Genomic DNA, 25750 nt, shown 5'->3' with positions numbered 1-25750 from the left:
ACATGAGGCCTTGTATATGATCCCCAACATTACATAAACTGGTTGTGGTAGCACATGCCTGTAATCCCACTTCTTGGGAAGTAGAAGCAGGAAGATTAGAAGTCAGAGGTCCAAGATCATCTTTGGCTACAGAAATTGTTCAAGGCAGCCTGGGTTGCATGAGACCCTGTCTCAAAACAGGTGTGTGTGTGGGGGGGGGCAGGGAGATAAAAGAGAAAGGATAACATCTGAATCTAGCCGATTACTACCAAGGGGATCGTTAAGGGAAGGAACATTAATTTTTTTTGTATAATATTTATTGTATAATACATGTAATCAGGCAGTAGTTTCCAGATTGAAACTAAGACCCTGGTAAAGTCAGGTCCAGCGTTCACAACTGGTCATTCATTAACACCAAACTAACTCCAGATCTTTACTCCGCTACTGCATGCCCCTGCAATAAGGTGAGTTTGTGATTTGATTAGTCTAGGTCATGACCCTCGGGTCAGTCAAACCATTCACGAGTCTTGGAAAAGGCTGGAGTAAACCTGTCCATCACAAAACGTACCTTGTTCAGGCTGAGCTGGCACGGCATGACTGACTTGTGTGGCTGACCTCATAAGGTCTTCTGGCTGATTTTTTTTTCTCTGGACGGGCCCCTGAGAACTTCTAGAAGCCAGGGAGAATAAGGAAATTCTCTGTATCCGAGGAAACCTCGATTTTCTAAGGAACTTGGCCAAAGCCTTAGTATCAAGTCCAAAGACAAGGTTCACTTTCCATGTGGTCAGTGATTTTCTATGAAGAATTGTCACTGTAAAATAAGGTGTTTTGTAGGAAGCTGCTTCTTCTATGACATCATCAGACAGAGACTGTAAAGAGGGCTGTGAGGCATTCTTAGAACAGTAGCCACTCTCGTAGAGGACCAAGAACAGCAGCTCTGAAAACAATGAGGGTAAACACTCATGCTTAATCAGGATCCTGAAAACGAGCCAGCTAATAAAACATGGCATCTACCCAGAAGGGCACAGTCTTTCAGGTGTTCAAGACAAATAAAAGTGGGTCCAAGGTAGCAGTTTCTTCACACAGAGGGCCTGAGGTTACTACCTCCACCCCTCAGCGGGGACATGGGTGTATTTCCTCAAGCCAGCGAGGTGCTGCTGTCACCCTGAGCCCTCCTACCCAAAGAAGAGCTGAAGCTGCATATTCCACCGCTCACCATTCAACATCAGACTATCCTCGCTGTGTGTCCCAACAGTCAGGGCCTGGCCCCTCTACAGTGTCCACTCCACGGGGAACTGACACCAGACCAAGGGTAGAGGCACCCCGCCGTCACTCTCCTCATCGAAAGAACCAGTCAGTGCAGACTGTGCCTTCCCATCCCTCGGGAGGGCCTCGGAATGTCAGTCCAATCAGGGAAGAGTCAACTCGAAAAAGTGAGAACAAGCCAGGGCGTGAGGTTGGCTATCATTCCTCTGTGGTCTCTGATGCCAAGTACCGTCACTTGTGTTTTGTAAGTGAAAAAGAGGAGGACCCACCGTCCAAGGTCCAGAACCCCCAGGGGGTTAGAGTACCCCGTAGAATTTCAGCTTGCCCAAAGGATGAAGCTATACAAACAGAACCCACCCGACGAACTATTGCCGAAGTCAAATCTTCAAGAACTGTCTCTATCCCAGAGCATGGCAGTCGTGTCACTGCTGAGCAGCAGACATTCCTTAGAAAGAGCCCCCTCCAGGAACCAGAAATTGGTCCTCACGGCTCAATTCTTTCAGAACCCGCCACCTTGCAAAAGAACATAAAAATGTCATCAGGCCTCAAACTTTCTGTCGTTAGAGATTTAGATGGAGCACCTCGGGTTCCTTCCCGTTCAGAGCGTTCTGTCTATGTGGAGACCAGGCCCTCCGCAAAAGTTTTAATGTCAGAAACGGAGCCCACTGCCAGGGCCCCCACCCGAGACCGCAAGGTGACCATCTCCCCGGGAAGACGGCCAGCACAGTCGAGCCATCATTTGACAACTCGAACGCCGTCTGAAGGAGCCTATAAGTCCCCCCTGTATTCAGAGCTTTCTCCAAAGCCCTCCATCCACGCAGAACTGGAGCTGACCCCTCGGCCTTTGCCCCCTCGGTCCTTACCTAGGTACGGGCCTGATTGCTCATGGTGGGCCTTATTGAATCCTAAAGTTGAAATACCCCCAAACCAGTCATCAATATTTGATTATGAACCTAAGTCCCCTCCTCCCCTAGACACTGTAGATCCGTTTTATGAATTGGACTCAAACCCTTTCTTTGAGGACGTGATGTCCCAGAAAGAAAAAGCAAGCCTACCATCATCACCAAAGGAGTCTTTATATGGAGAACCATTGACGGAAGGGCAAAACGCCCTGAAGTACAACAGCAAACAACCCATTCAAGGGTTCAATGCTTTCTTCCTGGGTATGTGAAGAAGCAAACTGTCCAGGCGCAAGCCCACAATTAGTGAAAACAGGACACTGGGGTGGGCAGGAAAGCAGCCGCTCTTTGTGCTGGGCTCCAAGGCTGCCTTTATGCTAGTGCCAAAGCTGCTTCTGTCTTTGAGCTCAGTGCTCCATTGCCTTGCGTGCCACCACCTCTGAGCTCCAAGCTAGTGACAATCAATGCAAATGGTTAAATCTGGAGTTGAGCATTGACCCTAACAGGCATTGCAGCTTAACTCTTCCGTGGAAGGTAGAGAGTGGACTGCAGGGTCAGAAGTGGATTCCTCAGAGTGGAGATAAAGAGCTGAGGCAGGCTGAGGGTTAGTGAGGGCTGTTAAAAACAAGAGCCTCAGGTAAACACTGTGATTTCAAAGTAGAGTAGTTGGGGCATGCATGGTTTGGGTCCCAGGCTTCAAACAGAGAAGGTTGGAAGATGGGAGAGGGACAGCGAGCAAGCGGCACTCAGTCTTAGCTGGGAGGAGAGTGAAAAGGGCCACAGGCAAAGAGACACTCTGGTAGAGACCTGGAGGGAGGGATGGCATTCCACAGACAGGAAAATGCAAGATTCTGTTACTTTCAGATGTTTCTGAGGAAATGTACAACCGGATCCTCTGGTGGCTGAAAGGTCTGTGTTTTCCCTCTTCGTGGAAGGCTTGGGCTGGGGGTGGGGCGAGAAGACAGGTGAGAAGGTGGCCTCTGTGCCTGCTGTGTACCGCTTGGTCTTTCAGGAAACTAAATGGCTAGGGTTTAGACCTAAATGAGCAGGGATTTTTTTTTTTCCACTTTAAATTCTATTATCAGTCATCCCTTTGGGAATGTGAACCTTTTTCATTTTCAGCAGTCTCCTGCTGAGAACTTGGCTCTAGGGAGGAGAACAGTTTGAGGCCCGTGGTCTCCACACATAACCTCACCTATCTCATGTTTGTGTGTTGTTTGTTTTCAAAAGATTTATTATGTATATACAATGTGTGTTTGCATGTACACCTGCATGCCAGAAGAGGGCACCAGATCTCACTGTAGATGGTTGTGAACCACCCTGTGGTTGCTGGGAATTGAACTCATGAAGAGCAGCCAGTGCTCTTAACCTCTGAGCCATCTCTCCAACCCACCCCCACCCCCCATATGTTTGTTTTTGAGACACAAGATCTTGTTACGTAGCCTTGGCTGGTGTTGACCTTGCTATGTAGATCAGGATGGCCCTTGCATATATACAGATCTGCCTCCCTCCAGAGTGCCAGGACTAAAGGTGTGTGTTAGCACACTCAGCTCCCATCACATCTTTTAAGATTTAATTGATTCGATGTGTCTGGGTGTATGTATCTCTGTGCCCATGAAGGCCAGAGCAGGATGTCAGATCCTCTGGAACTGGAGTTGTGTGTTGTGAGCTGCCATATGATTGCTAGGAATTCAACCTGGTTCCTCTGCAGGAGCAGCCAGTGTTCTTAACCACGGAGCCATCTCTCCAGCCTCCTCCCAACCCCCATCATGTGTTTTAAAGAAAAATCACAAAAACAAACCGAAGTCGTGTCCATGGCTGAGGCCACAGTGGTTCCGGTTAAGGGTCCAGAACCCCTCTCACGCCCCCACTTGTTGCCCTCGTAGGAACTCTAGGCCTGCTCACCTCTCCTCTCCCCTCCCCACACCAGTAGGTCTTGCATTCACCTCTGGAATCATTAGCATCCTCTCTGGTCCTTCTGCTCCTTTTTATGCTTGGCCCCTGGTGGCATGGGAGCGTGAGGACCAGAGTGTTTCTCCGTAGCGGCAAGTTCTTGCTGTAAGAATGATGGCATGACAAAGCTCCTGTTCTATTAATGGGACATGGGACAGGGCTCTGAATGACACTCCTGCGGAGGACAGAGCCCCGAGAATGCACTTCAGTCCTAAATCATCCTCCCATTTGGAGGGCCTGACGAATGGGTGTTGCTTTATATGTAAAGCACTTTTACCAAGGTGTTTGGCATCATGAACACTCAGTAAATGGCAGCTGCTGCTGTTGGGGCCATTTGGGGTCCCAGGAATGGACTTTTGGGCTAGGCTATGTCTATATCAGCTGGGCATCTTTAGTAACACTCTCTTTTCCCCCTTCATGTTGACACTTCCTGAATTCCATTTGCTGCCCCCCTGGAAATGCCTGGCTGCCGCTGCTTTGTTTTGACAGATGAGGAGGTAAGCATCCTTCCGGGAGGTAACTTCTAGTCCAATGTTCCGACCCCTTGTCTAATTCCTACTCCTGTCCTCTAACGGGAGGGGGTGTGGAAGATGCAGAACTACAACATGTGATTAAGGCAGGCACTTCACTGCACAAACGGGCACCGTGTCCACCCAGGGGCATTTGTTCAAAAGTGTTGTAAGAGCTGGAGTTGCAGCCTTGAAGAGAAAGAATGGAGATCTGTTACCCAGTGCTCTAGGGGAAGACTGGGCAGCTATGGGTTGGATCATTCCCCATCTGGCTCTTCCCGCTCCTGCCTAGGGCACTTCAGAAAGGGGTCGCCTTTCTGGGTTACACACTATTTGAGTCCTCGGGTTAGAGAAGCATGAAGTGGGCTCTGTTCCTGGCAGCCCTGTGTCCTAAATTTGGCAGTGTCCTGATTTTGTAGTGCATTTACTGTTCCTTTCTGTACTTGTACTCTTCTTGGCCCATGTTTGATAAGATGGTCAAAGCTCTTCCTGCTTCCATTCTTTCTGTTACCACATTCCTCTCTTCCCCAAAGCCTAGCAAAAGATCCTAGTGAGTCTCATCCATGGCTGGCTGGTCCAGGATGAGCAGTTGACTTCAGATGGAAAATGAGTGGGGACAGCAGGAGCTCAGATAACAGCACAGCTGAAGGGGAGGTGTCCCGGAATGCAGCTGCCACCCCCTCTGCCATGAGTTCTTATCCAGCCTCAGGTCCTGAGCTCAGCTGTAGGTGGGAGCAGCCACTTTTAGAGATTATCATCTCCAAGCAAAGCAGTAAGTCCCTCTTTCCTCTGTTTTCCTCCAGTTCTGCCCTGCTTCTTCATTCCAGAGACAGTTTTTATTTAGATGCCTGATACTCTGCTAGGCATTACATGCTTGTGCGCGCGCGCGTGCACACACACACGCACACACACACACACACACACACACACACACACACTGTTTGCTTTGAGATCCTGACTACAGGAATGGGGAGATAAGACATGGACAATAATGATATATATTATAATAATATGCACTATAACAAATAATAATAGATACTAGTCTGTGCAATGCCCAGACAACAGGCTGAATGAATGCTCTTGGTGGGGCTTAGGAGATGGGGAGTCAAGAGGAGGGGAAGTTAGGGTAGCTACGCCCTCCTGTCCAAGACTAGAGGGCGACACCTTAATATAAATCTATACCTTTGAGAAGGGCACTGTTTTCTTTGGTTCAAGATCTGATGTCTGTGACTAAGCAGGCTCCTCTCCATCCTCCCCCAGCCTTACCCCCTTTTCTGTGCATCTTGTTTTAGTTTAGGAAGTCAAAAGTTCTGGCAGCAGAATGACTTATTCCGAAAATAGCTTTTATCCTGTCTGGATAATTACAGCTCTTCAGCCATGCTCAGTAGCAAAGATGCTCCCTAGAAGCCAGGAAGAGAAGGCTCTCAGGCAGTTGGGCTGGGGTCTTCTCTGGCTCTCCAGAAGTAGATTTTGGATAGAGTTTGGATAGAGTATCCCCCATGAAAAGCCGGCTCCAGCAGCCTGTCCTTTTTCGTTACACAACCCTCATGCTGGCCTAGGTTGGCGAGCCTGTGGTCCTGGTGTGCAAGGTCTCTTGTTCCTCTTGATTTGGGAATGCTTGACCATAGAAACTGTTCCAGATTCCATTCCCAGCAGGAATTCTCTAGTGGCTCAACCCCAGTGGCTGGCTCATGGAAGGCAGTGTTTGTTACTGAACTTCATTAAGCCCCTTTGGTCCAAGCTATGACGTCAGATTTAGTCCACGACTCTGTCAGTCTCCTGAATGGCTCCTCGAGGTCTTCTTGTCTAGGGGTGGGGTTGAGAAGAACTTCTCATCCTTGGATTGGGATGGTAGGGGGTGGAGTCTCCTTTGAGAAGATCGGGCTAGACTGAGGGGAGCATTCCTAAGTAGCAGAGTCTTAACAAGAAGGTCCTGCCCAGGCCTCTAGTGAGTCGGGAAACTGCCTTCTCTGGCCTGGGGAATTCTGAAAATAATGCAGCTCTTTTTGTTTTTAAGTTCTTTGAGACAGGGCTTCTCTGTGTAGCCTTGGCTATTCTGGACGGGCTTTGTAGACCAGGCTGGCCTTGAACTCACAACGATCCACCTGCCTCTGCCTCCTTGAGTGCTGGGATTCCAATGATGTCACTCTTAAGAAGGGCTGCAGTACTTTTGATGGACATAGCTATCGCATCCCCAAGATCACAGGATGCCTGACCTACCTGCCTCTAGATGTGACTATTCTGGCTATCAGAGGAGGAGGTAGTTTCCTCCTTGCTGTACCTATCAATTATGCAAGAAACCAACACTGGAAATTAGGGCAGGAACCAGAGGAGGCCATTTCAGTGGTACCCGAGGCAGACTTGAAATGTCTTCAGGGTAACCCTGAAGGACAGGGTAGTCAGACTCCTGTTGACTTCTGAACCTTGGGAAAGTTCTGTTCTGAAGCAGTTTATTTACAAAAAAAAAAAAAAACAAACAAACAAAAAAAAAACAAGCCCAAGTCTCTTAGGAACTCAGGAGTGTCTACATTCATGAAGGAGGTAACAGAATCCTAGAATGTAAACTATTTGAAAGGAATCCTGGGAACTCTCTTTCTCAATCTCCCCATTCCTCTTGTCTTGTATAGAGCAGTGATTCTTAAGCTTCCTAATGCTGTGACCCTCATGTTGTGGTGACTCCCAACCATAAAATTATTTTTGTTGCTATTTCTAACTGTGATTTTGCTACTGTTATGAACTGTAACATAAATATCTCTGTTTTCCAGTGGTCTTAGACGACCTCTCACGACACAGTTTTGGAGACTGATGGTTGAGAGACTAATGTTTAAAAGCATGGGGCACCTGTGAGTGGAAACGAGGCAGGGTACCTCAGAAGGCTTTTCACAGCAGCTTAACCCCACTGCCCAGTGTCTGACCCAGCCAGATGACACTTGGTTCATTTTCAGTGACTACAGGCCGCCCGTTCTGGAGCAGGATGAACAGCTGGTGGCTTTTGGCTGTGACTTGCTAATTTGGGGACAGGTTAAGGTTGACCAACTCATAAAGGTTTATTCCTGAAAGTCCCTCTCTTCACGAACCCTCGTTAGTCCTGGAGAAACCAAGAGTTTTGGAATGGCTTATCTCAGCACCAGCCACTGGATAAAGAGTTGAGAAATGATTTCCCAGCTTCACCTTGAGACTTGGGCAGCGGACTCTTAAGCCCAGTGTAATGAGGGCAGGAAAATGTGATTTCTCCTTGGCTTTGATGGTGGTCCCAAAGCTAAGCTTCCTTAGTTTTTGTTGTCAAAATAATCCCACAAAGCCACATACATTTTGGACTCCCTAGTAGTATGGTTTTTTTTTTTTCCTTTTTGTTTACCTAATTTATGTGTGTGGGCATTTTTGCCTGGATATATGTCAGTCAGTATATCACATTTGTGCTTGGTACCCTGGGAATCAGAGAAAGTTCAGATCCCTGTAACTGAAGCTACATATGGTTGTGAGCCTCCATGTTGGTGCTGGGAATCAAACTTGGGTCTGGAAGAGCAGCCAGTACTCTTAACCATTGAGTTGCTATCTCCAGACCTTCTCTCCACTTCCATCAACGTATCTTGGAAAGCTAACTGCTCTTCTGACTGGACTCCGTTTCCAGTTCTTTTTATTAGAATATTTTACTGACATTTGACATGATGGTTTTGGTAAGGGGAAAGATGGCTTAGGTGGAATAGGAAGATTGGCTTCAGGGGGCAGGGCAGGATTCGAGTGAGGAAGAAAAATCTTTAACCCATAAGCCACCCTGACAGCTGCTTGGCCAGAAGGCCGCTGTGATGAGCAGCAGAGATGGCCCATGTCCCTTCAGCCTCTGCTCAGCTGCCTTTGGTTCAGCTGCTGAGAGGGGAGCAGCAAAGACAGCTGCTCCTCAAGGGCTGGACAAAGGCTTGGAGGAGGGGAACAGAATGTGAGCAATGCCTTTTAGTTCCTGAGAGAAGCCCCAGCTCTGACAGCCTGGAGAGGCCGAGTCTCTTCCTCCGCACACCCACTGTAGTCAAAGTTATCTAATTCCAGGAGGCCTCTGTAGTGGCTGTGCTTGGGAATTTGGGTTGGTTGGTCAAGGACTAAGACCTGAAAAGCTGACTCCACAGGTGGCAGCAGCATATTCCAAAGTCACTTTAAGGCATTACTCTGGTATTCTCTGCTCCCATCTCTCTATACCCATTGCACATGGACACTCCTAATCCTTTGGAGAGAAAACATTTGAAATAGCCACAGTTGGCAGCAGCTGGTTTGGTGTTGATAATATCCTCATTTGCAGATGTAATAGCTACTATTCATTTTAGTGGCTTTACTGTTTTGTGTTACTAGATATTTATAGCAACCTATGGAGTAGACTTTTTTTCTCTTCAATTCACAGATGAAGAAACCGAGGGTTTGAGCTTGTCTGTCAAAGGTGGGAACACTAAGGAACATTTCATTCTGGGATTCCATAGTGTGGTACAGATATTCTTCTATAGCCATCCATATCTTTCTGTAAAGCAGCTTCTCAGTTTTTCAGAAATGTCAAGAACTGTGAAGAGAATGGTTTTACTGAGGGCAACATTCATGTCTTCACATGTGAGTTACAAGGCCGAGAGCCAGACAGCCTGAGAGCAGACAGAATGGAGGACAAGTGACGGGTCAGTGAGGTCTAGGGCCCGAAGGCTTGTCTGTGCCCTAAAGTCAGAATGGAAAACTAATTAGTGCATTGCTTTCGTCAGCCATTATTGATCAGCCAGCTCCTGAGGGTGGAGCCCCGGGTACTATCACATCACATCATCTATTCCCCAGACAGAAGTCAGCAGAGGTTAAAATGGAAGACAGGCTCCAGCCCCTGAGGGGCCTTTGCTTAATGTAGGAGAGAACAGTGCACAGCCAGGTCACCTGAAAGTGTGTGGACGCCCAAGGATGAACAAAGTCTAGTGAAATGAATCAGCAACTCTTCGAGCACAGAAGCATTTAGGAAACGTCAGGGTCAGGGGAATCCTTTGACTCAGTATGACCAAAACCTAGGTAAATCGGTTTCCTAAAGACTACAGGGTAACAAAGTCCATGACCTTGGAACCCAGAGAGGTATTCAAAGAGAGGTTGGGAAGATAGGAGAGTCAGGGAGTAATGACGTCAGAAGGCATGCAAGGCTCTTGTGACCAGGACCTCCCTCCTGTGTCTTTACTAGTCAGGGGGAGATGGAAATTCCTACTCTACTGAAATGGGTTGACCTCTCATACCTTGCTAGCTTCAGACCTGCTCTCTGTGTGTAGCTACATAATAGGTGCCAAGAAACAAGATGATCCCCAGCCTTGCCACCCACATCTCTGGCCTGTTCCAGGAATGTGGAATACGAGGCAGCAGCTGGGGGGTGGGGGTGAGGATAGGGGTCCTGAAGGGAGTTTTGTTTCTTGCTTCTGTACAGACTTACTGAGGTTTCCTTGAAAGACACACCCCAGGTTTTTGGCTACGCCAGAGCTCTTGAGCAGTAAGTCATTCATTTGTGGCAGAAGGAAGACATGATTAGTTCCTGAATTACTTATGGGAAAAGGCTGCTGAGAGGCAATTGTGGCCTTTGCTTATCATAGAGATCTGAAATATTGACTTCCTGTGATAACCATCCCTTATCTTGGACTTGAATTTAGGTCCTGGTTTAGCCCACACACAGTCTCCTTACCAAGTTGCTGTGCCATGCAACCCACCATCCATGAATGGGTAGAAAAGACATGGTAGAGGACACCAGGAAGTGTCCTGTAGAGGGCTCAAGGTAGCATGTCACAGCTGTGATTGCTGGTTTGAGTTTCTCAGGGAGCGATGTGATCCTCTGTGCCAAGCTAACTGTCTGTTCCCCAGATGGATGTTTGACTCCCCATGTTAGCGCTTGGGAAATTGTACTTTAGTCAAGGATATGTCGCTGGGTGTTGAGTTTTGAGAAAGACCCAGAGTTGTATGAGCTGAATGGTCTTAAGGCAAAGTTGGCCAAGCAGCAGGCAGTGGGAAGGGTACTCTTAGTCATCATCAGTGATTTATGCAAGAGCAGCTGGATCTGGGCTGTGCTTCTGACCAAATATGAACCCTGCCCTGATCAATACAGAGAAAGAGCTAGGCATTGTGGGGAGAATCAGTTTCTCTCAGTCAGGGAAGTAGAGGTCCAGGAAGATCAAGGACTTTTCAATAGACAAAGTTGCCACTGGGACATATGCTAAGACCAAGCTCTCATAGAGCCCTTTGAATGCTACAGGATTAGCATACAGGCCTGTGGAAATGGAATGGCTTAGCCCATCTGCAGCTGTCATTTCACCCAGCATGTTTCAATAACATGGTTAGAAAGGGCCTGTGTGCACTGAGACCCATGCTCCTTGGCTTGGACCCGAGGTTTATGGTCTAAGGGTTCTCTTGGGGCTTTTCTCAAGGCAAGCTTCCACCAACACGCCTCAAGACATTTAGGGCTCTGGAGCCTGTGCCCCAGAGGTCGTGCAGAGAAGCTGTGGGAGTCCAGCCACAACAGAAGATAAACTACCCGAGCTGCCTTTTGAGATATTTCTGGGTCCACACTTAGAATGGGTTAAGGCTGGAGTCTGGTGGATTTGATGATAATGAAAACAAGACTTTGTGGTTAGGCTGCCATTCCCTCCTTTTTAAAAGGACATGCACATACACACGTGGAAGCCAGGCCGGAGTTCAGTCTTGGGTGTTTGTGCCTCAGGACAGCCAGCCACCTTGTTTTTTTGTTTTGTTTTGTTTTGTTTTGTTTCAGACATGCTTTCTGACTGGGACCGGAGCTTACCAGTTAGGCTAGGCTGGCTGTCCAGTGAGCTCCAGAAATCCACCTGTCTCTACCTCCCCCATGCTGGGATTACAGCAGGCCACCACACACAGCTTTGTTTATGGAGCCTGAAGATCAAATTCCGGTCTTCCGGCTTGCACTGCAAGCACCTTTATACACTGAGCGATAAAGATCCTCCCCACTCCCACCCACATGACTAGAAAGACCGATGATATGACTTAAAGGTGTGTTCTAGAGGCCTGGGGCTGTGTGTAGCCTAAGGTTGACACTCAAACATTACAGCAACAGCTGCTTCTGTAGACGTCCAGCACTGGCTTTTCCCTTCTGTCTTTGTTTTTCTGGGTGCAGCTTGAGATCTCCTGGCTACCAGAGGCTTTGTCAGGAACCTGTTTATACTTCAGAGGGTCCCTCACTGAAGCCAAGCTGCAGGTCCCCACTGTATGCCTCAGGATCTTTCTTAAGCCTTTTAAGGACCAAGCTTGTGCCTTGTTCTTGTCTGCCTGTAAGGCTTACGGCACTGCCCTACCCCACTGCGTTCACTTTTAGAATGCCAGAAGGAACTTTTTTCCGTTTTCTTCATTCTTTTCTTTTTCCTTCCTTCCTTCCTTCCTTCCTTCCTTCCTTCCTTCCTTCCTTTTCTTTCTTTTCTTTTCTTTCTCTGCGTAGTCCTGGCTGTCCTGGACTCACTTTGTAGAACAGGGTGGCCTCGAACTCATGGCAGTTCCCCAGCCTCTGCCTTCCAGAGTACTGGGATTAAAGGCATGAGCCACCACGCCCCACTAGAAGGAAGTTGGAATCTTAGAGACCATCTAGTTTTATCACCTTAATTTGGGAGGATGGAAATTGTGGCCTCCAGTGCTGAAGTGAGTTTGCCTAAGGTTTTCTACCTAAGCTTGCTAAGGAGAAAGGTTTCTCCTTAGCTTGCTAGCACTTGTACTCTGAAAGGGTTATGGCTGCAGAGCTCAGCTTTGTCTGAAGCATATTCAGGCAGAGACCAGTCAGTCGACCTGCCCTTGGGGAAGGGCTTTTGGGGGTCAGGGAGGGCCATGTTTCTGGAAACTTCCACAGGAGCCTGACCCGTTCAGACCCTGCTTAACTCAGGAAATCCCTTTCCAACTCCCCGTTCCCAAGACTCCACCTTCAACTAGCTGCTGCTCTGACCCTTCTGACCTTTTAATGCTCCTAAAGCTGCCAGGTCCTGGCACATCTGTGCCACTTCATCTCACCTGCTTTGTGGGAGGAACGGCTTGCTTCACTGCTTGTGCTTGGCCGGTCTTTCCAGAGGCCCTCCCCACTCTGCTTTGCCCCAGGCAAGGCTCCCCTTCCCTCGTATTGCCGGTCTGCCTCTTCCTTCCACCCTTCCAGCGCTTGATCTCTAGATAATGTATGCAGCAAATCCTCTTTAATCTTTAATCTGGGGTCTTGAACAAAAGGAACCTGCCGCTAACCCTTGTCCTCTTCACCGTGTGAGCAGAGGTGGAGAATGTATGACATTTCCCTCTGAGGAGGTGTAGTGTGGGCACGAGTAGTCAGTAACTTGGCTGTTCAGTCGGCTCACTCTCCTAAATCCTTGTTGAATCTCCAACTCTTCTCACAACTCGCCCTCCCTGTGGCAAAGGCAGCATTTTCCAGGGATGCCAGGTGGGCTGGTTTATTTTTTTGTGACTGACTCGAGTGCCTGCGGTGCAACACTGCCTGGAGAGACCATTCTAGAAAAATGAGTTGCCCAGTGCAGCCCTGGGCTTCTGGGGGAGCTCACGCAGGCACCCACCGCGGCTGCAGAGGTGCAGGCCCCGCCCCGGGCCCGGCTAGCCCCGCCCCACCCCGCCACCAGCGGACCGCACTCTGCAAGGCTAGTGGGGGCCCCGCTGCGCAACGAGGTCGGCGCGCAGCTCCCACCGCCGGTTGCTGGGGCGCTGTCCAGGAGGAGCCGGCCCGGCTCGGGCTGCAACCATGGTAAGGAGAGCGGGCAGCCGGAAACGCAGGGCCTGCCACTCCCGGGCGGCTCCGAGGGGACGTAAGGCGCTGCAGCCCTGGCTGGGCAGGGCGGGAGGTACTGTCCCCGGCCCCGGGTTCTGACTAGGCATTGCTGGCGCTAGGCGCCGCGTCGCCGCTCTCAAGTTTATTCCTTCTGAGTGGAGCTGCTTCGAGCCTGCCGCGACCCTTAGAGTGCTACCCAAGGTCTTGGAGGAAGGAAGGAATAGGTCAGTTCTGTGGGAGGTGCCAGCTGGTGCTGGAGAGGACCGCACTGAAGAGGATGGTAAGGGATCTCTGCCCTTGCCGGAATCAGCTGTGTTGCCTGGATGACCCTTCCTCAACTCACCTCCCCAGGGTGCAGAGACTAGCACCAACTTCCTTTGGAAAACACGGAAGAAATCCATAAACACTGACAACCTCACTAAAGGGGATGATGACATCCATGACCCACATCCCCTGGACCCTTCTCAGAGAGGAAGAGGAAAGTCCGGTCCACTCTTGTGTAGGGGCCAATCAGCTCTATCCCTTTGCCTCCCAGACCAGAACCATGGGAAACATTCCTCCTGCTGCATCTACCCCCTCCCTGCAACTAGGTCCCTCTGCAGTGTGTAGGGGTTGAGGGAGGGGGGGGGGGGACTCATTCCTGCCACCTGCCTGTGAGAAGAGAAGCTGTAACCCCAGATAAAAGTTTTCACCCTTGGTTCTTCGGCTGTTGTTGCCAGATACTGCCAGAAACACAATGTATTGGTTTCAGGCTTCCAGGCCACACACCATCCTCTTCTTCCAGACCTTGCCTTCTGCATGGGGAGACACAAGCTGTTTACAGCAGGAGGGGATTGGTGATCAGCCCACAGGATGTTGGCTGTGAGCAGCTGCCAAAAGGGAACTCTCCCCGCTCCATGGAAGCTGAGGCTTTCAGGTCTGGAAAGGCCAACCTTTTGGGCTCTTGTCTCTCAAGCTGTGTCTAGGCAGAAGCCCAAGTTTTTGGCCAGGAAGTGTTAGTGACCCTATGACCTACTCCAAAGGGGGTTCCTGGGAGAGGCCAAGCAGTGCTTGTCCTTATCCCAATCTCCCCCACCTTCTTCCCACATGGGAGATGGACAGACTGATTGTTCCACTACAGAACCCCGGGGAAGTACTGATTACCCCCAGTGCTAAACCCAGCAGGAACCAGGGGCTGCTTTTTCTGCCACACAGTAAGTTCAGTTCAACTGAGGTCTTTGGGCTTTCAACTTGGTTGAGGCCACCCTGCTCTTTCCTAACCAAAGACACCCCAACACTACCCCGATGTCCAGTTTCAGGCCTCTGCCCTCACAACCAGCCAAGTGCTTGGCTGACTGGTTCGTGTCAGGCCACACTTCTCTATGTGGTGTCTTGCCAATGGACAAGTCAGTACCCTTTGGAAATCAGTGGGGAGACCTCCTGAAGAGCTCTGGGAAGTTTAAAATTCCGCATGAAAAGAGTGATGACCGGACACTATTGATGACTGGTCTGTGACTTGAGATGCACTGCAGCTTTAAATCAGCTTGAGGTATTTGTTACTTGGGAGTGCTTTCTCTCCTCAAGTGCTGTCTTGGGGGCAAGGAAAGGAAGGACATTAAAGCCTTAAAACTAAGACTGTTCAGGATCACAAAGAGTATTTCTGCCCCAACCAGAAATACTGGCCTCCTGACTCTTAGTGGAATGCTCCATCTGTACACCCCAGCTAAGACCCCTCAATTGGTCTCCTATCTAAATGGCAGTTCTCAGTCCAATCAAAGTCCAGCCTCCTTTGATTTGAACCCATGTCTCCTAGTGATTCTGTGAAAAAGGTGAGGTAGTAGGATATAGGTCTTTATGAGTATAGAGGTCATGGATCTTTGGATGGCTGGAATCCATGAAGCAAAGACTCCTTTGGGGCTGGTGTTCCCTGCAGAGAAATCTAGTTTTCTGGACAATGGGACAGCAGCTTCTTCCAGTAGGGAAAGACAACAGGGGACTTGGGAAGAAGCGCAGGGCCATTCCCATGGTACCTTTATGCAGCGGATTTTTGGGCATTCCCACCCTTTATTGTTGCTTAAAGTTAAGGTAAGAGAGATGGAGGGGTGCTGGGATCTTTGGACAGAGGTTCCTTGGGTGGCTGTAACCATGTACTGATGGGCCGGGTCACCTTACAGATACCTCCTAGTCCTCAGGCAGGCTTCAGTGTCCTTAGCGGTTAACAGGAGAAGCCAAGTGGCTCAAGCCTGTGCTGCAGCTTCTTGGGAGGTTGGTGCTGTGCCCACCAGGGCAGGAAGCAGGCAGGCTTCATGGGATAGCGAATCAGAGGAGGAGGGGACTGCAGAGGAACCCAGTGATCCCACTGCAGCTGAGCTGACCTTGGCGGGTGGGAGCCCAGGGGAGGGGAAGAGGAGGTGGAGAAGAACATTCCACAGGCTTTTTTGGCCCCTGCCAGAGACACAGTAGGGTCAAAGAGAAAGGGAGAAGGAACAAACCAGGAAGCCAGAGGACAACAAGAGCATCAAGACAAGCCTGTTTCTGTGTGAGGACCTTTGCCTGGAGATAAAGCTAGACCTAGAGCTTGCTGACAGGGGTCTGAAGTGTGGGGCATGGACCATTCCCTGGGAAGGCAAGGGAACTCTGTCCCTGAGGATGGGACTGAAGCTGGGGTAAGGTGGTGCTCGGGGAGGTGGGTAGACCTAACTGGTCTTCCACTTGGCCTTGACTGGCATAGGGGCTCATATTGGAAAATGGTTTGGTCCCTGGCAGAGCTGGGGAAGGTGGATAGACAGATGGGCAAAGAACCTGGTGCCTTAAACTCTTTGTCTGGAGCCCTTTGGCCTTCCTCACGCTGATGTACGTTCTGGCAGGGAAGACAGTGGTGCTGGGGTCCTGGTAGCTCTGCCGGAAGACTGTGGGCTTGGGATTTCCATCAGTGCTTCCTGTCTTCCTTCCTTGTTGTTCTTCTGCCCTGTGCCCCGGTGAGAACACAGTCCTTTCTTGCATGCTTAGCAGGACCCCCAAGATCAACTTCTGTGTCACCATGATGTGGTGATGCCGGGAGATTTTCTGGAATTCCCCAGACTCATTAGCGGCCAGACAAAAGCCTTGTTCCATCCTTTCTCTGCTGCTGTATAATTAATTTGGCCAAGCCGGGGGCAACAATTAATCATTATGTTAGACTAACAAGCATAAACTGGGTTATATGGTTACCCCACTGGACCTCTGATACAATGGGTGAGAGGAGCCTGTGTAGTCAGGCTTGCCTTAGCATAGCCTCTTGGGGGCACTAAGGTCCACATGCTGGTCCCACTTTCCTCCTTCCTGCCCAAGCAAAGCCTGAAGACTGGTGATGAGCAGGTGTAGGGACCTAATTGGTGCCAGACTCTTCCCTCTAACCTCCCCTTCTCTGTCTCTTCTAGCATAAACCCGGCAGTGTGCATGTCTGTCTCTTTCACTTCTGACCTTCGTGAAATGGGGGTATGCAGGAAGGCTGTGGCCATCTTATCTCTCCTGCTCTGGCTGAGACTTCACAGTGGTCCAGGGTAGCCCCGCTGGCTTGGCCAGTCCCCAGAGGGTGACTCAACCTCTGCAGCTGGCCCTTGTCCATTGTCTGGGGGTGGCACGTGGATGTTGTGAGGCAGAGATGAGCCCAGCACTGCCAGGCACCCCACAAAGAATGCTGACCCCCCAAAAGAGAGGGGAAACTCTTGGGAAGCTTATGGCTATGGGGGAGCTAAGGGCAAGGGTAGAAGAAACCACTCGCCTTCCACGGTGATGGTGGAACAGGCTTCTGCAGGGAAGCCAGCCGGTCTCTCCTTCTCATCCCCCACATTCTTGGCTCCTAGATGGGGCCCGTGACCCTTCCTGTACTGCTGAGTTCAGGGAAAATGGTCAAGGAGGCAGCTAAGGGGTCCCTCCCCTAGATGTCGCTCCCAGTGTATGGCACATTTTTAGAGCAGGCAGTCTAGCCATAATTTGGCCCTCCCAGGCCTTTTCAGCTCTTTCACCTGGCTGTTCCTGGCTGCCCTCCATATTTAGCATCCATGGGTTGGGGTCGGGCCCGGGACTAGATTTGTTACTCTTAAGTTGTGGGGTTTAGGGCCAAATTTGGGTATGGTTCAGCATCTAGATTAAGAGTAGGGTCACTGGGCTTAAATTCTGGGCAGCAAACCTGGAAAATGAGCCCCTTGTAGTAGAATATGCACCTAGAGCCCCCGCAGTGTCAGAGGCAATGAACCCTCTGCCAGAGGACAAGCCCCTCTCCCCACCCTGCCTGCCAGTGCCCTTTTCTGATGCTGCACTTCTCTTGAGTGACACGCTCAGGTTGTAGGCCTCTGCTCCTCGCCTTTTCTTTCGGTCTGATTTCTTTGCCGTCGGGAGAGTAGCTGGCCCCCTGGCTAGGGCAGACCTCTAGAAATGGCAGCTTCAGTGGTACTCTGGTGGCAGGATCAGGGCTTTGTAGAGCTGGATCCCTGGGCCCTTCCCAGTCTCTTGGCTTGGGGAGGCTAGTGAGCAGGTGGTGTGTCTGGGGTGGGGAATAGGCGTGAGCACTTCCTCCGGCGCTGCTGCTGTTTCTTTCCCTTCTAACCACAAGTACTTTCCTTCTTTCCTTTTCACCTGCCTTTTGCCTCAAACTTCCCATCCTGCCCCCTTCTGCCACTCCCACCTACTCTACCCCAACCCCCAGATCAAGCGTTTCCTGGAGGACACCAGTGATGATGCCGAACTGAGCAAGTTTGTGAAGGATTTCCCAGGAAGCGAGCCCAGCCACCCACCGGAGGCCAAGACCAGGGTGTCCAAGCCCCAGATCTTGGAGCCCAGGCCCCAGACCCCAGAGCTCTGTGATGATGACCTGGAGTTTAGAGGCAGCTTGTGGCCCCAGCCCTCTGACAGTCAGCAGTACTTCTCTGCCCCAGCCCCTCTCAGCCCTTCCTCCAGGCCCCGCAGCCCGTGGGGCAAGCTTGATCCTTATGATTCCTCTGAGGTAGAGACTCTAGCCCCACCTTTGCTTCTCAGTGGGTGGGTGCAGAGCGACCCGGGGAGGGCAGAGAGAGAGTCCGGAGTAGCTGTGTGTTCCTGTGCGAGTGCATCAAATGTGTCCATAGGGTCTTTCTGTCCCGCATCAGCCCCACCTCTGTGGTTTCTGCCTTGAAGGCACTGGGAACTCAGAGTAATAGCAGGGACTGAAGACCTGGCCAGAGGCCACAGGTGGGAGCTCTAAGGATGGGGCAAGGATCTAGTAGAGGAAGGCTGGCGATTGGAGCTTCTTTTCACCGTCATGGCTTCTGTCTTCCTGTCCACTAGGATGACAAGGAGTATGTGGGCTTTGCAACCCTCCCCAACCAAGTCCATAGGAAGTCTGTGAAGAAAGGCTTTGACTTCACACTCATGGTGGCAGGTAGGAAAGGGCGAAGGCTGGGCTGGGCCAGGGCTGTTTTGGGTGGAGTTGATGTGTGTGTCTGCCGAGTGCGTGAGGAGGGAAAGAATGAACAAACAAATGACCAGGTTCTTTTTTTTCTTTCTTTCTTTCTTTCTTTTTTTCAAAATCACGCAAAACATGGCCCAAAATGTGCAGCTATGGAGGGAGGAGAGAGGGGAATGAAGCGCTTGACTAACAGTTTTCTAGTATTTCCCACTTGCTACCTTGGGCAGTGTCTTGTCTTCATTTAATCAAGATGGCTGCACAAGCTTCCAGCTCTGAAATACTGGGCTTTGGCTGCTCTAGCTCCCATTGGCAAGACAGCAGTGTTTTCTAGATCTTGATCACTTGGAGCTTGCCTTCTGAGTTGGTGCCTCTGTTTTCTCTCCCTAGGAGAATCGGGCCTGGGTAAATCCACTCTTGTCAACAGCCTTTTCCTCACTGACCTGTACCGGGATCGGAAACTCCTGGGTGCTGAAGGTAAGTAAGGAAAGGAGGAGGAAGCTGAACTCCCTACAGGTGCTGGAGACGGGCCTCTCTCTGGCATGTTGGAAGCTCTGGCTTCCTAGAGAGACGTGTGGCTTTTTTCCATAGACCCTCTGGCCTGGCAGTTCACCAGCCAGCTCCTAAAGCTCTGGGTGCTGTGCTGGGTGTGGTGGTACACGCCATTAGTCATAGTACAAGGAGGCAGAGGCAGGCAGGGCGCGATGAGTTCGAGGCCATCCTGGTCTACAGAGTTCTAGGCCAGCCAAGGCTACCCCGTCTGAGGGAATAAAAAAACATTTGGGTGCTGAGGCAGGGCAGGGACAAGAATCCTGATCTTTCAATGAGTTTTTGACCCCTGAAGGATTCCAGGAATCCAAGAAAAAAAGCCTGGATCAGAGAAGAAGCTGGGGCCAGAGCCAACAGCCACCGGCATTTCCTGTGTTGGGAAATGCGTTTTTTGCTGGTTCCCAGGGAACAGGCCCTCAGGCGCCTAGGGGTGGAAAGGGAGGCAGTCTGGGCAGCAGAGCTATCTGGGGTGGGCATTTTTTTTTTTTTGGACGGGGCAGGACCATGCCCTTGCCCTCGCCTCAGTTCCCCTCTCCTCCAGAGCGGATCATGCAAACTGTGGAGATTACTAAGCATGCGGTGGATATAGAAGAGAAGGGGGTGAGACTGCGGCTCACCATTGTGGACACCCCAGGTTTCGGAGACGCAGTCAACAACACAGAGTGGTACGTCCGCCCAGGCGCCCCCGGCGCCCCCGCCCCGCCCACTTACCGCACGCGTCCACCCAGGTCACACACGGTCCCGGACAGGCACGTTCGCTAGGAGGGGGAGGCCCGTGACCTCGCTGGACAGCTGGATTCCTCTAACTGGACAGCTGTCTCCTCTGTAAAATAAGAGGGAAGGGACCGGAATGGATGGTTTTATTTATTTTTGAAACAGTCTTACTGTGTAGCCCCAGCTGGCTGCAACTTACTATGTAGCCTAGGCAGGCCTTGACCTCAGAGATCTGCCTTCCAAGTGCTGGGATTAATATTTTTTTAGACAATGTCTCTTGCTGTATAGCCTGCGACCCACTATGCAACTCAGTCTAGCCTTGAACTCAGGGGTTCTCTTGCATTAGCCTTCCAAGTGTTGGGACTGCAAATATGCATTACAGTGCGCAGCCCTGAATAGATGCTTTTTTTTTTTCCTGTTTTTTTTTTTTTTTTTTTTTTTTTTTGAGACAGGGTCTCTCTGTGTAGCCTTGGCTGTCGTGGACTCACTTTGTAGATTAGGCTGGCCTCGAACTCACAGAGATCTGCCTGCCTCTGCCTTCCTGAGTGCTGGGATTACAGGCGTGTACCACCGCGCCTGGCTTGAATAGATGCTTTTAATATTCTTTCCAGTTCTGACATGTAACCTTATGTTTGTGGGGACTTAAGGAGAAAGCCTCAGAAGAGCAAACACCTGTGAAAGCCTGTAGGCGCAACATAAACACTGTCATCTCTCCTTTCTCTCCTTTCCCCAGCTGTTATTTTAGGTGCTGCAAACAAAGTTTGTTTAAGGGGAAATAAAGGGAGGTGTGAAGGAAAGAGAAGCAAAAGAGCAAAGGGAAAAAACAGCCAGGGGAATGCCAGGAGGGCATAGTGATGCACCATTGGAATCTTGGGAGCTGGAGGCAAGACCAGTTCCAGGCCAGTCTCAGCTCTGAAGACTGGGTTATGGAGACACTGTCTCAAAAAACAAAACAAAACAAAACAACAAAACTGAAAAAGAGTTAGGGGAGGGTGGAAGAAGAAGAAAAACAAGGTGCTCCAGGCATCTTCAGATCACCTAAAGGTGGGTTTCATACATGCACAGGCTCATACCCTTAGCTTTCATTTTTTTCATGAACTAGAGGAATGCTTAGGTAATGGTCACACATAAGTGAGTAGGTACAGGTAATGAACAAAAAAGGCAGGAGAAAAGGGCAGTGTGTTTGATGAAGACATTGGGCAGATAGCACCAACAACACAAATTTTGGCATTTAGCAACTGCATAATTTTGAGCAAATGGTTGCATTCTTTCTCCTAATGGAAAACAAAAGCCCCCCCCCCCAAAAAAAAAAAACCCAGTCATTTCCTCATCATCTGTTTGATCTGAAAATAACCCAGAATTATGCCTGTGGATTTTAGCAATGGTAACTGCAAGGCCAGCAACAAGAGTTGTGGGTCCCCTTATTCATAAGAACATCAGACCAAGTGTGGCCTTCCTGAGTGCAGATTCCTGTGTGTCTGCACAGGCTATATACACACCCATGGTGCTTACCCCGAATCACCATCTCACTGACTAATCCGACCCTCACAGACCTTTCTAAACCCTCATCACCTGCTTTGTCATTATACCACGTGGCTATCTGTCCTCACAGACAACTGGTTCATCATCAGCTTCGTCTGAGCCTTGACTGGATGGCCATCTCTTACATCCTCGGTACAGCACTGTGTTAGTTTGTGGTACATGGTCTTGTGGTTTCCATCAGTGTTTCTGATGGGCTAAGATGGCCCTATGTTGATCTCTGTAGACACCTTGTCCGGGAATTCCAATCCCAGCTAGTACCTGGTCTCTGCTGTAGCAGGTACCACGTCCAATCCACTTACCTCCTTTTAAATAAATAATTTCAATTTCAGTAAGGATTCCTTTTCAGTAGTAACAGTTCTCATATAATTCTACTTCACTGTTTATAGTACCTTCATAGATAGTAATGGAGTCAACCAGCAGGAGTAAGTGGGGCATAAACATATGAGGTGGCATTCTTAGGGGGATACAGAGCAAATATGAATGATCCTCATCCCTGAGAGGCATACAGCCTGGTGGTAGTGGGGGAGCAGAGAGCCACTTTGGTTTTGTTTAAAGATTTACTTATTATGTATAATGTGTTTTGCTGCATGTACACCCGCACGCCAGAAGAGGACAGCAGATCTCATTACGGATGGTTGTGAGCCACTTTGTGGTTGCTGGGTATTGAACTTAGGATCTTTGGAAGAGCAGCCGGTGCTCTTAGCCTCGGAGCCATCTCTCCAGCCTGGGAGAGCCATTTTGTAATGAGTTGCGTCCATCAGATAGTGAATGGGTCAGGCCACACGCAGCTGCTCACGCTGAGCAGGCAGTCGCATAGCCAGGCATTCTCTAGTGGTAGAACACTTACTAGTCAAGTTTCTTGAGGATTCAGATTTCATTTCTTTATGTATAAAATGAGAATGCTGAGCTCAAAGTGCTGATGTCACAGCCGTGAGGATTAAACTAGAAGAGCAAGACCTAAAAAATGAAGTAGTTTTTGTTGTTCTTCAAAAAGACAGGGTTTCTCTGTGTAGCCTTGGTTGTCCTAGACTTGCTCTGTAGACCAGGCTGGCCTCGAGCCCACAGTGATCTGCCTGCCTCTGCTTTCCTGAGTGCTGGGATTACAGGTGAAAATGAAGTTTTTAAAGCACACACCAAACATACACACACACACACACACACACACACACACACACACGGAGAGGGCCTTTGTTTAACCATGGGGACACATTTCGAAAAACAGATCATTAGGTGATTTCATCATTGAAGGAACATCATAGAGTTTACTTAACACAAACCCAGATGTTATAGATCAGTCACTGCACATGACCTCTCAAGGGGCAAGAGACTGAATATGAGATAAACGGGGCTGCTGTTGGCATAGCGCAGCCATTGTTTTATAGTAAACCTTTTTTAAAGTAGAAAGCATATACTATAGTATGCTACAGTGAATGAAGTGACAGCCACTTGTTATCACTATTAAGTGATAATTTTTTGTGCTATACTTTAAAAAAATGCTTTTTATAGATTTACTGTCCCTGTGCATGGTGTGTTTGCGTCGTGGCATGCATATGGAGATTAGAGGAGAGTGCTGTGGAGTCAATTTTCTCCTTTCACCTGTGTGAAAGGCTGGGATTGCACACACACCCCTAGGCTTGTGTGACAAGTGTTCTTACCAACTGAGCCCTCTCGTCAGCTGGGTGCTGGGGTTTTGTATGCCAGGCAGCACACATAACTCATAGGTGCTCTGATGTTAATGATGGCCAGTATTTTCTAGCTCAGTTATCTTGTGGGACTAGTGAAATATATGGATTCAAAGTCGATCTGAAAAATCGGTTCCTGGTGGATGACTGTGTAGAGTAATATGCATATGCTGTGTAGTGGAGAGCAGGGTGCACTGATGTAGTCAAGGATAACCCTCATGGAAGAACTGGGTTGGATAAGAAGGACAAGGTCTGGAGAGGCAAAGGCCCTGAAGCCAGACTGTGACCTTGACTTAGCGTTTCCCTGGTTTCTGACTGCATTCACCTGCTGCCACTTTGCTGTTCTTCTCTGCCTGGTCACCCTTCAGCCCCTTTTGCTCATCAAACGAGTAGTCATTGAACCGCTTGTGTACCCAGTCTAATTTTCTGTGAAGATATGAAATGCTCCCACCTTACCGAGGTATTCCCCTGAAAGAGTAGGAAAGCAAAGCATGGCTCCAGCCAGAGTTCCCCAGGCAGCCCCCACTCCCACAGTTTCTCTGCTTGTCTGTCCTTGCCCCAGCTGGAAGCCTGTGGCTGAATACATCGACCAGCAATTTGAGCAGTATTTCCGAGATGAGAGTGGCCTGAATCGCAAGAACATCCAAGACAACAGGGTGCACTGTTGCCTGTACTTCATCTCACCCTTCGGCCACGGGTATGGTCTGAGCCTGAGGCTCCTGGCACCACCGGGTTCTACTAAGGGAACAGGCCAAGAGCACCACGGGCAGGGCTACCACTAGCAGGTGGTCACAGATTCCTGTTCCCCAGGCTCCGGCCATTGGATGTTGAATTCATGAAGGCCCTGCATCAGCGGGTCAACATTGTGCCTATCTTGGCTAAGGCAGATACACTGACGCCTCCTGAAGTGGACCGGAAGAAAAGCAAAGTGAGGGAAGCTGATGGAGGGAGGGAATCAGGTGGGTTTCTAGAAAGGATGGGGTACCCAGAACTGTGGACCCCTCATCTGTTTGCCAGATTCGGGAGGAGATTGAGCAATTTGGAATCAAGATCTATCAGTTCCCAGATTGTGATTCTGATGAGGATGAGGACTTCAAATTACAGGACCAAGCCCTAAAGGTGGGGCCAACCCAAGGGCACCCCCTTCCCATCTTGTTTCTGCTGGGCAGAAGAGGGGAGTAGAATTCCATATGAGGACAGCCTGTTGGGGTGGAAGAGGACCCTGTCTTCTTAGAGCAAGGCAGAAGATACAAGTGGAAAGGAACAGGTGAGAACAAGGATGCTGACGGGCAACCGTAACTTCTTTTAGGAAAGCATCCCGTTTGCGGTGATTGGCAGCAACACTGTGGTAGAAGCCAGAGGGCGGAGAGTTCGAGGCCGGCTGTACCCTTGGGGCATTGTGGAAGGTAAAGCTTTGAGCTTGTGCTCAAGAGTGTCCTTGCCTTTAGAGGCTCTTTATCTCTAACCCTGGCTGACGCCTAGCCTTGCTATGCAGTGGAAAACCCAAGTCACTGCGACTTTGTGAAGCTGAGGACAATGCTGGTGCGTACCCACATGCAGGATCTGAAGGACGTGACCCGAGAGACACATTATGAGAACTACAGGGCACAGTGCATCCAGAGCATGACCCGCCTAGTAGTGAAGGAACGGAATCGCAAGTATGGCCAGAAGCCAGGACTAAGCTGGCCGGGGGGTCCCAAGTCCTCCCCTTATTGCTCTACAGGCCCCAGGCCTCACTCAAGTCGGTGCTGGGGTACCCCCAACCTTACTACCCTCCTCTCCCCCTCCCTTCAGCAAACTGACAAGAGAGAGTGGTACTGACTTCCCTATCCCTGCTGTCCCACCAGGGACAGATCCAGAAACTGAGAAGCTAATCCGGGAGAAAGATGAAGAGGTGAGAGCAGTATGCCGTGGCTGTCAGCCTGGGAAGTCCCCTGTGTGAGAATTCTCAGTATCTCTTGGCTTGGGACTAGCAGGACCCCTGGCTCTGGTACAGATGTGGGGTATTGAGTGGTTCCGCCATTTTCATCATACCTATGGGCTACCGAGGTCCCCAGACTCAAGGGATTAGAATCTGGGGACACTTCTCCAATCCAGTGAGACCCTCCCTGTCAAACACCCTGTTCTGATGTATGTGCCTATTTCAGCTGCGGCGGATGCAGGAGATGCTACACAAAATCCAAAGACAGATGAAGGAGACTCACTAACTGGCTTTTGGACCTGAATATTTAAACCTCCTCTTCCTGCCCATGCCAGCTCTCCCTGCACCAGCTCTGCTCAGGCTCCCCGCAGCTACTACCAGTTCGCCTTATATCCCTGCTGACTTCTCAAGAGACTCAGAGGAAATAAACTTTAACCTATACGTGGCTTTTGGTGTCTCTATTTTTACTATCTCCTGGAAACATAGCTATTATGACTCAGTTTGAAAGGCTAATGGAAGTGGGTATTGGTTTCTGGCTTTTAGTAGGAAATGGAAAGAGAATTTCCTC

At 49.8% G+C, this 25750-nt stretch overlaps 1 protein-coding gene across 22 annotated transcripts; it reads left to right on the top strand.

Annotated features, from left to right (window-relative positions):
- The first annotated feature begins 982 nt into the window (after window positions 1-982).
- Septin4 (septin 4) lies at window positions 983-25628 on the top strand. 22 transcript variants are annotated; one of them, XM_060387034.1, is made up of 15 exons: window positions 13096-13349; window positions 13493-13597; window positions 14125-14289; window positions 16772-16829; window positions 18040-18336; window positions 18657-18750; window positions 19165-19251; window positions 19865-19988; window positions 23824-23958; window positions 24072-24189; window positions 24279-24380; window positions 24571-24667; window positions 24757-24919; window positions 25056-25199; window positions 25409-25628. In XM_060387034.1, the coding sequence occupies exons 1-15, from the start codon at window positions 13111-13113 to the stop codon at window positions 25452-25454; spliced, it is 1974 nt and encodes a 657-aa protein (XP_060243017.1). In that variant the 5' UTR covers window positions 13096-13110; the 3' UTR covers window positions 25455-25628. The 22 variants fall into 22 exon arrangements, with proteins under 22 accessions (XP_060243016.1, XP_060243017.1, XP_060243018.1 ...); XM_060387033.1 differs by lacking the exons at window positions 13096-13349; window positions 13493-13597; window positions 14125-14289; window positions 16772-16829 and adding exons at window positions 983-2408; window positions 3009-3053; window positions 4587-4594 and having other exon boundaries at window positions 25056-25155; XM_060387035.1 differs by lacking the exon at window positions 14125-14289.
- Window positions 25629-25750: the final 122 nt, after the last annotated feature.

The sequence above is a fragment of the Meriones unguiculatus genome, chromosome 7, assembly GCF_030254825.1.
Source record: "Meriones unguiculatus strain TT.TT164.6M chromosome 7, Bangor_MerUng_6.1, whole genome shotgun sequence".
Classification (NCBI taxonomy): domain Eukaryota; kingdom Metazoa; phylum Chordata; class Mammalia; order Rodentia; family Muridae; genus Meriones; species Meriones unguiculatus.
The sequence above is the reverse complement of the archived record's forward strand: the minus strand, read 5'-3'. Positions and strand labels throughout refer to the sequence as shown.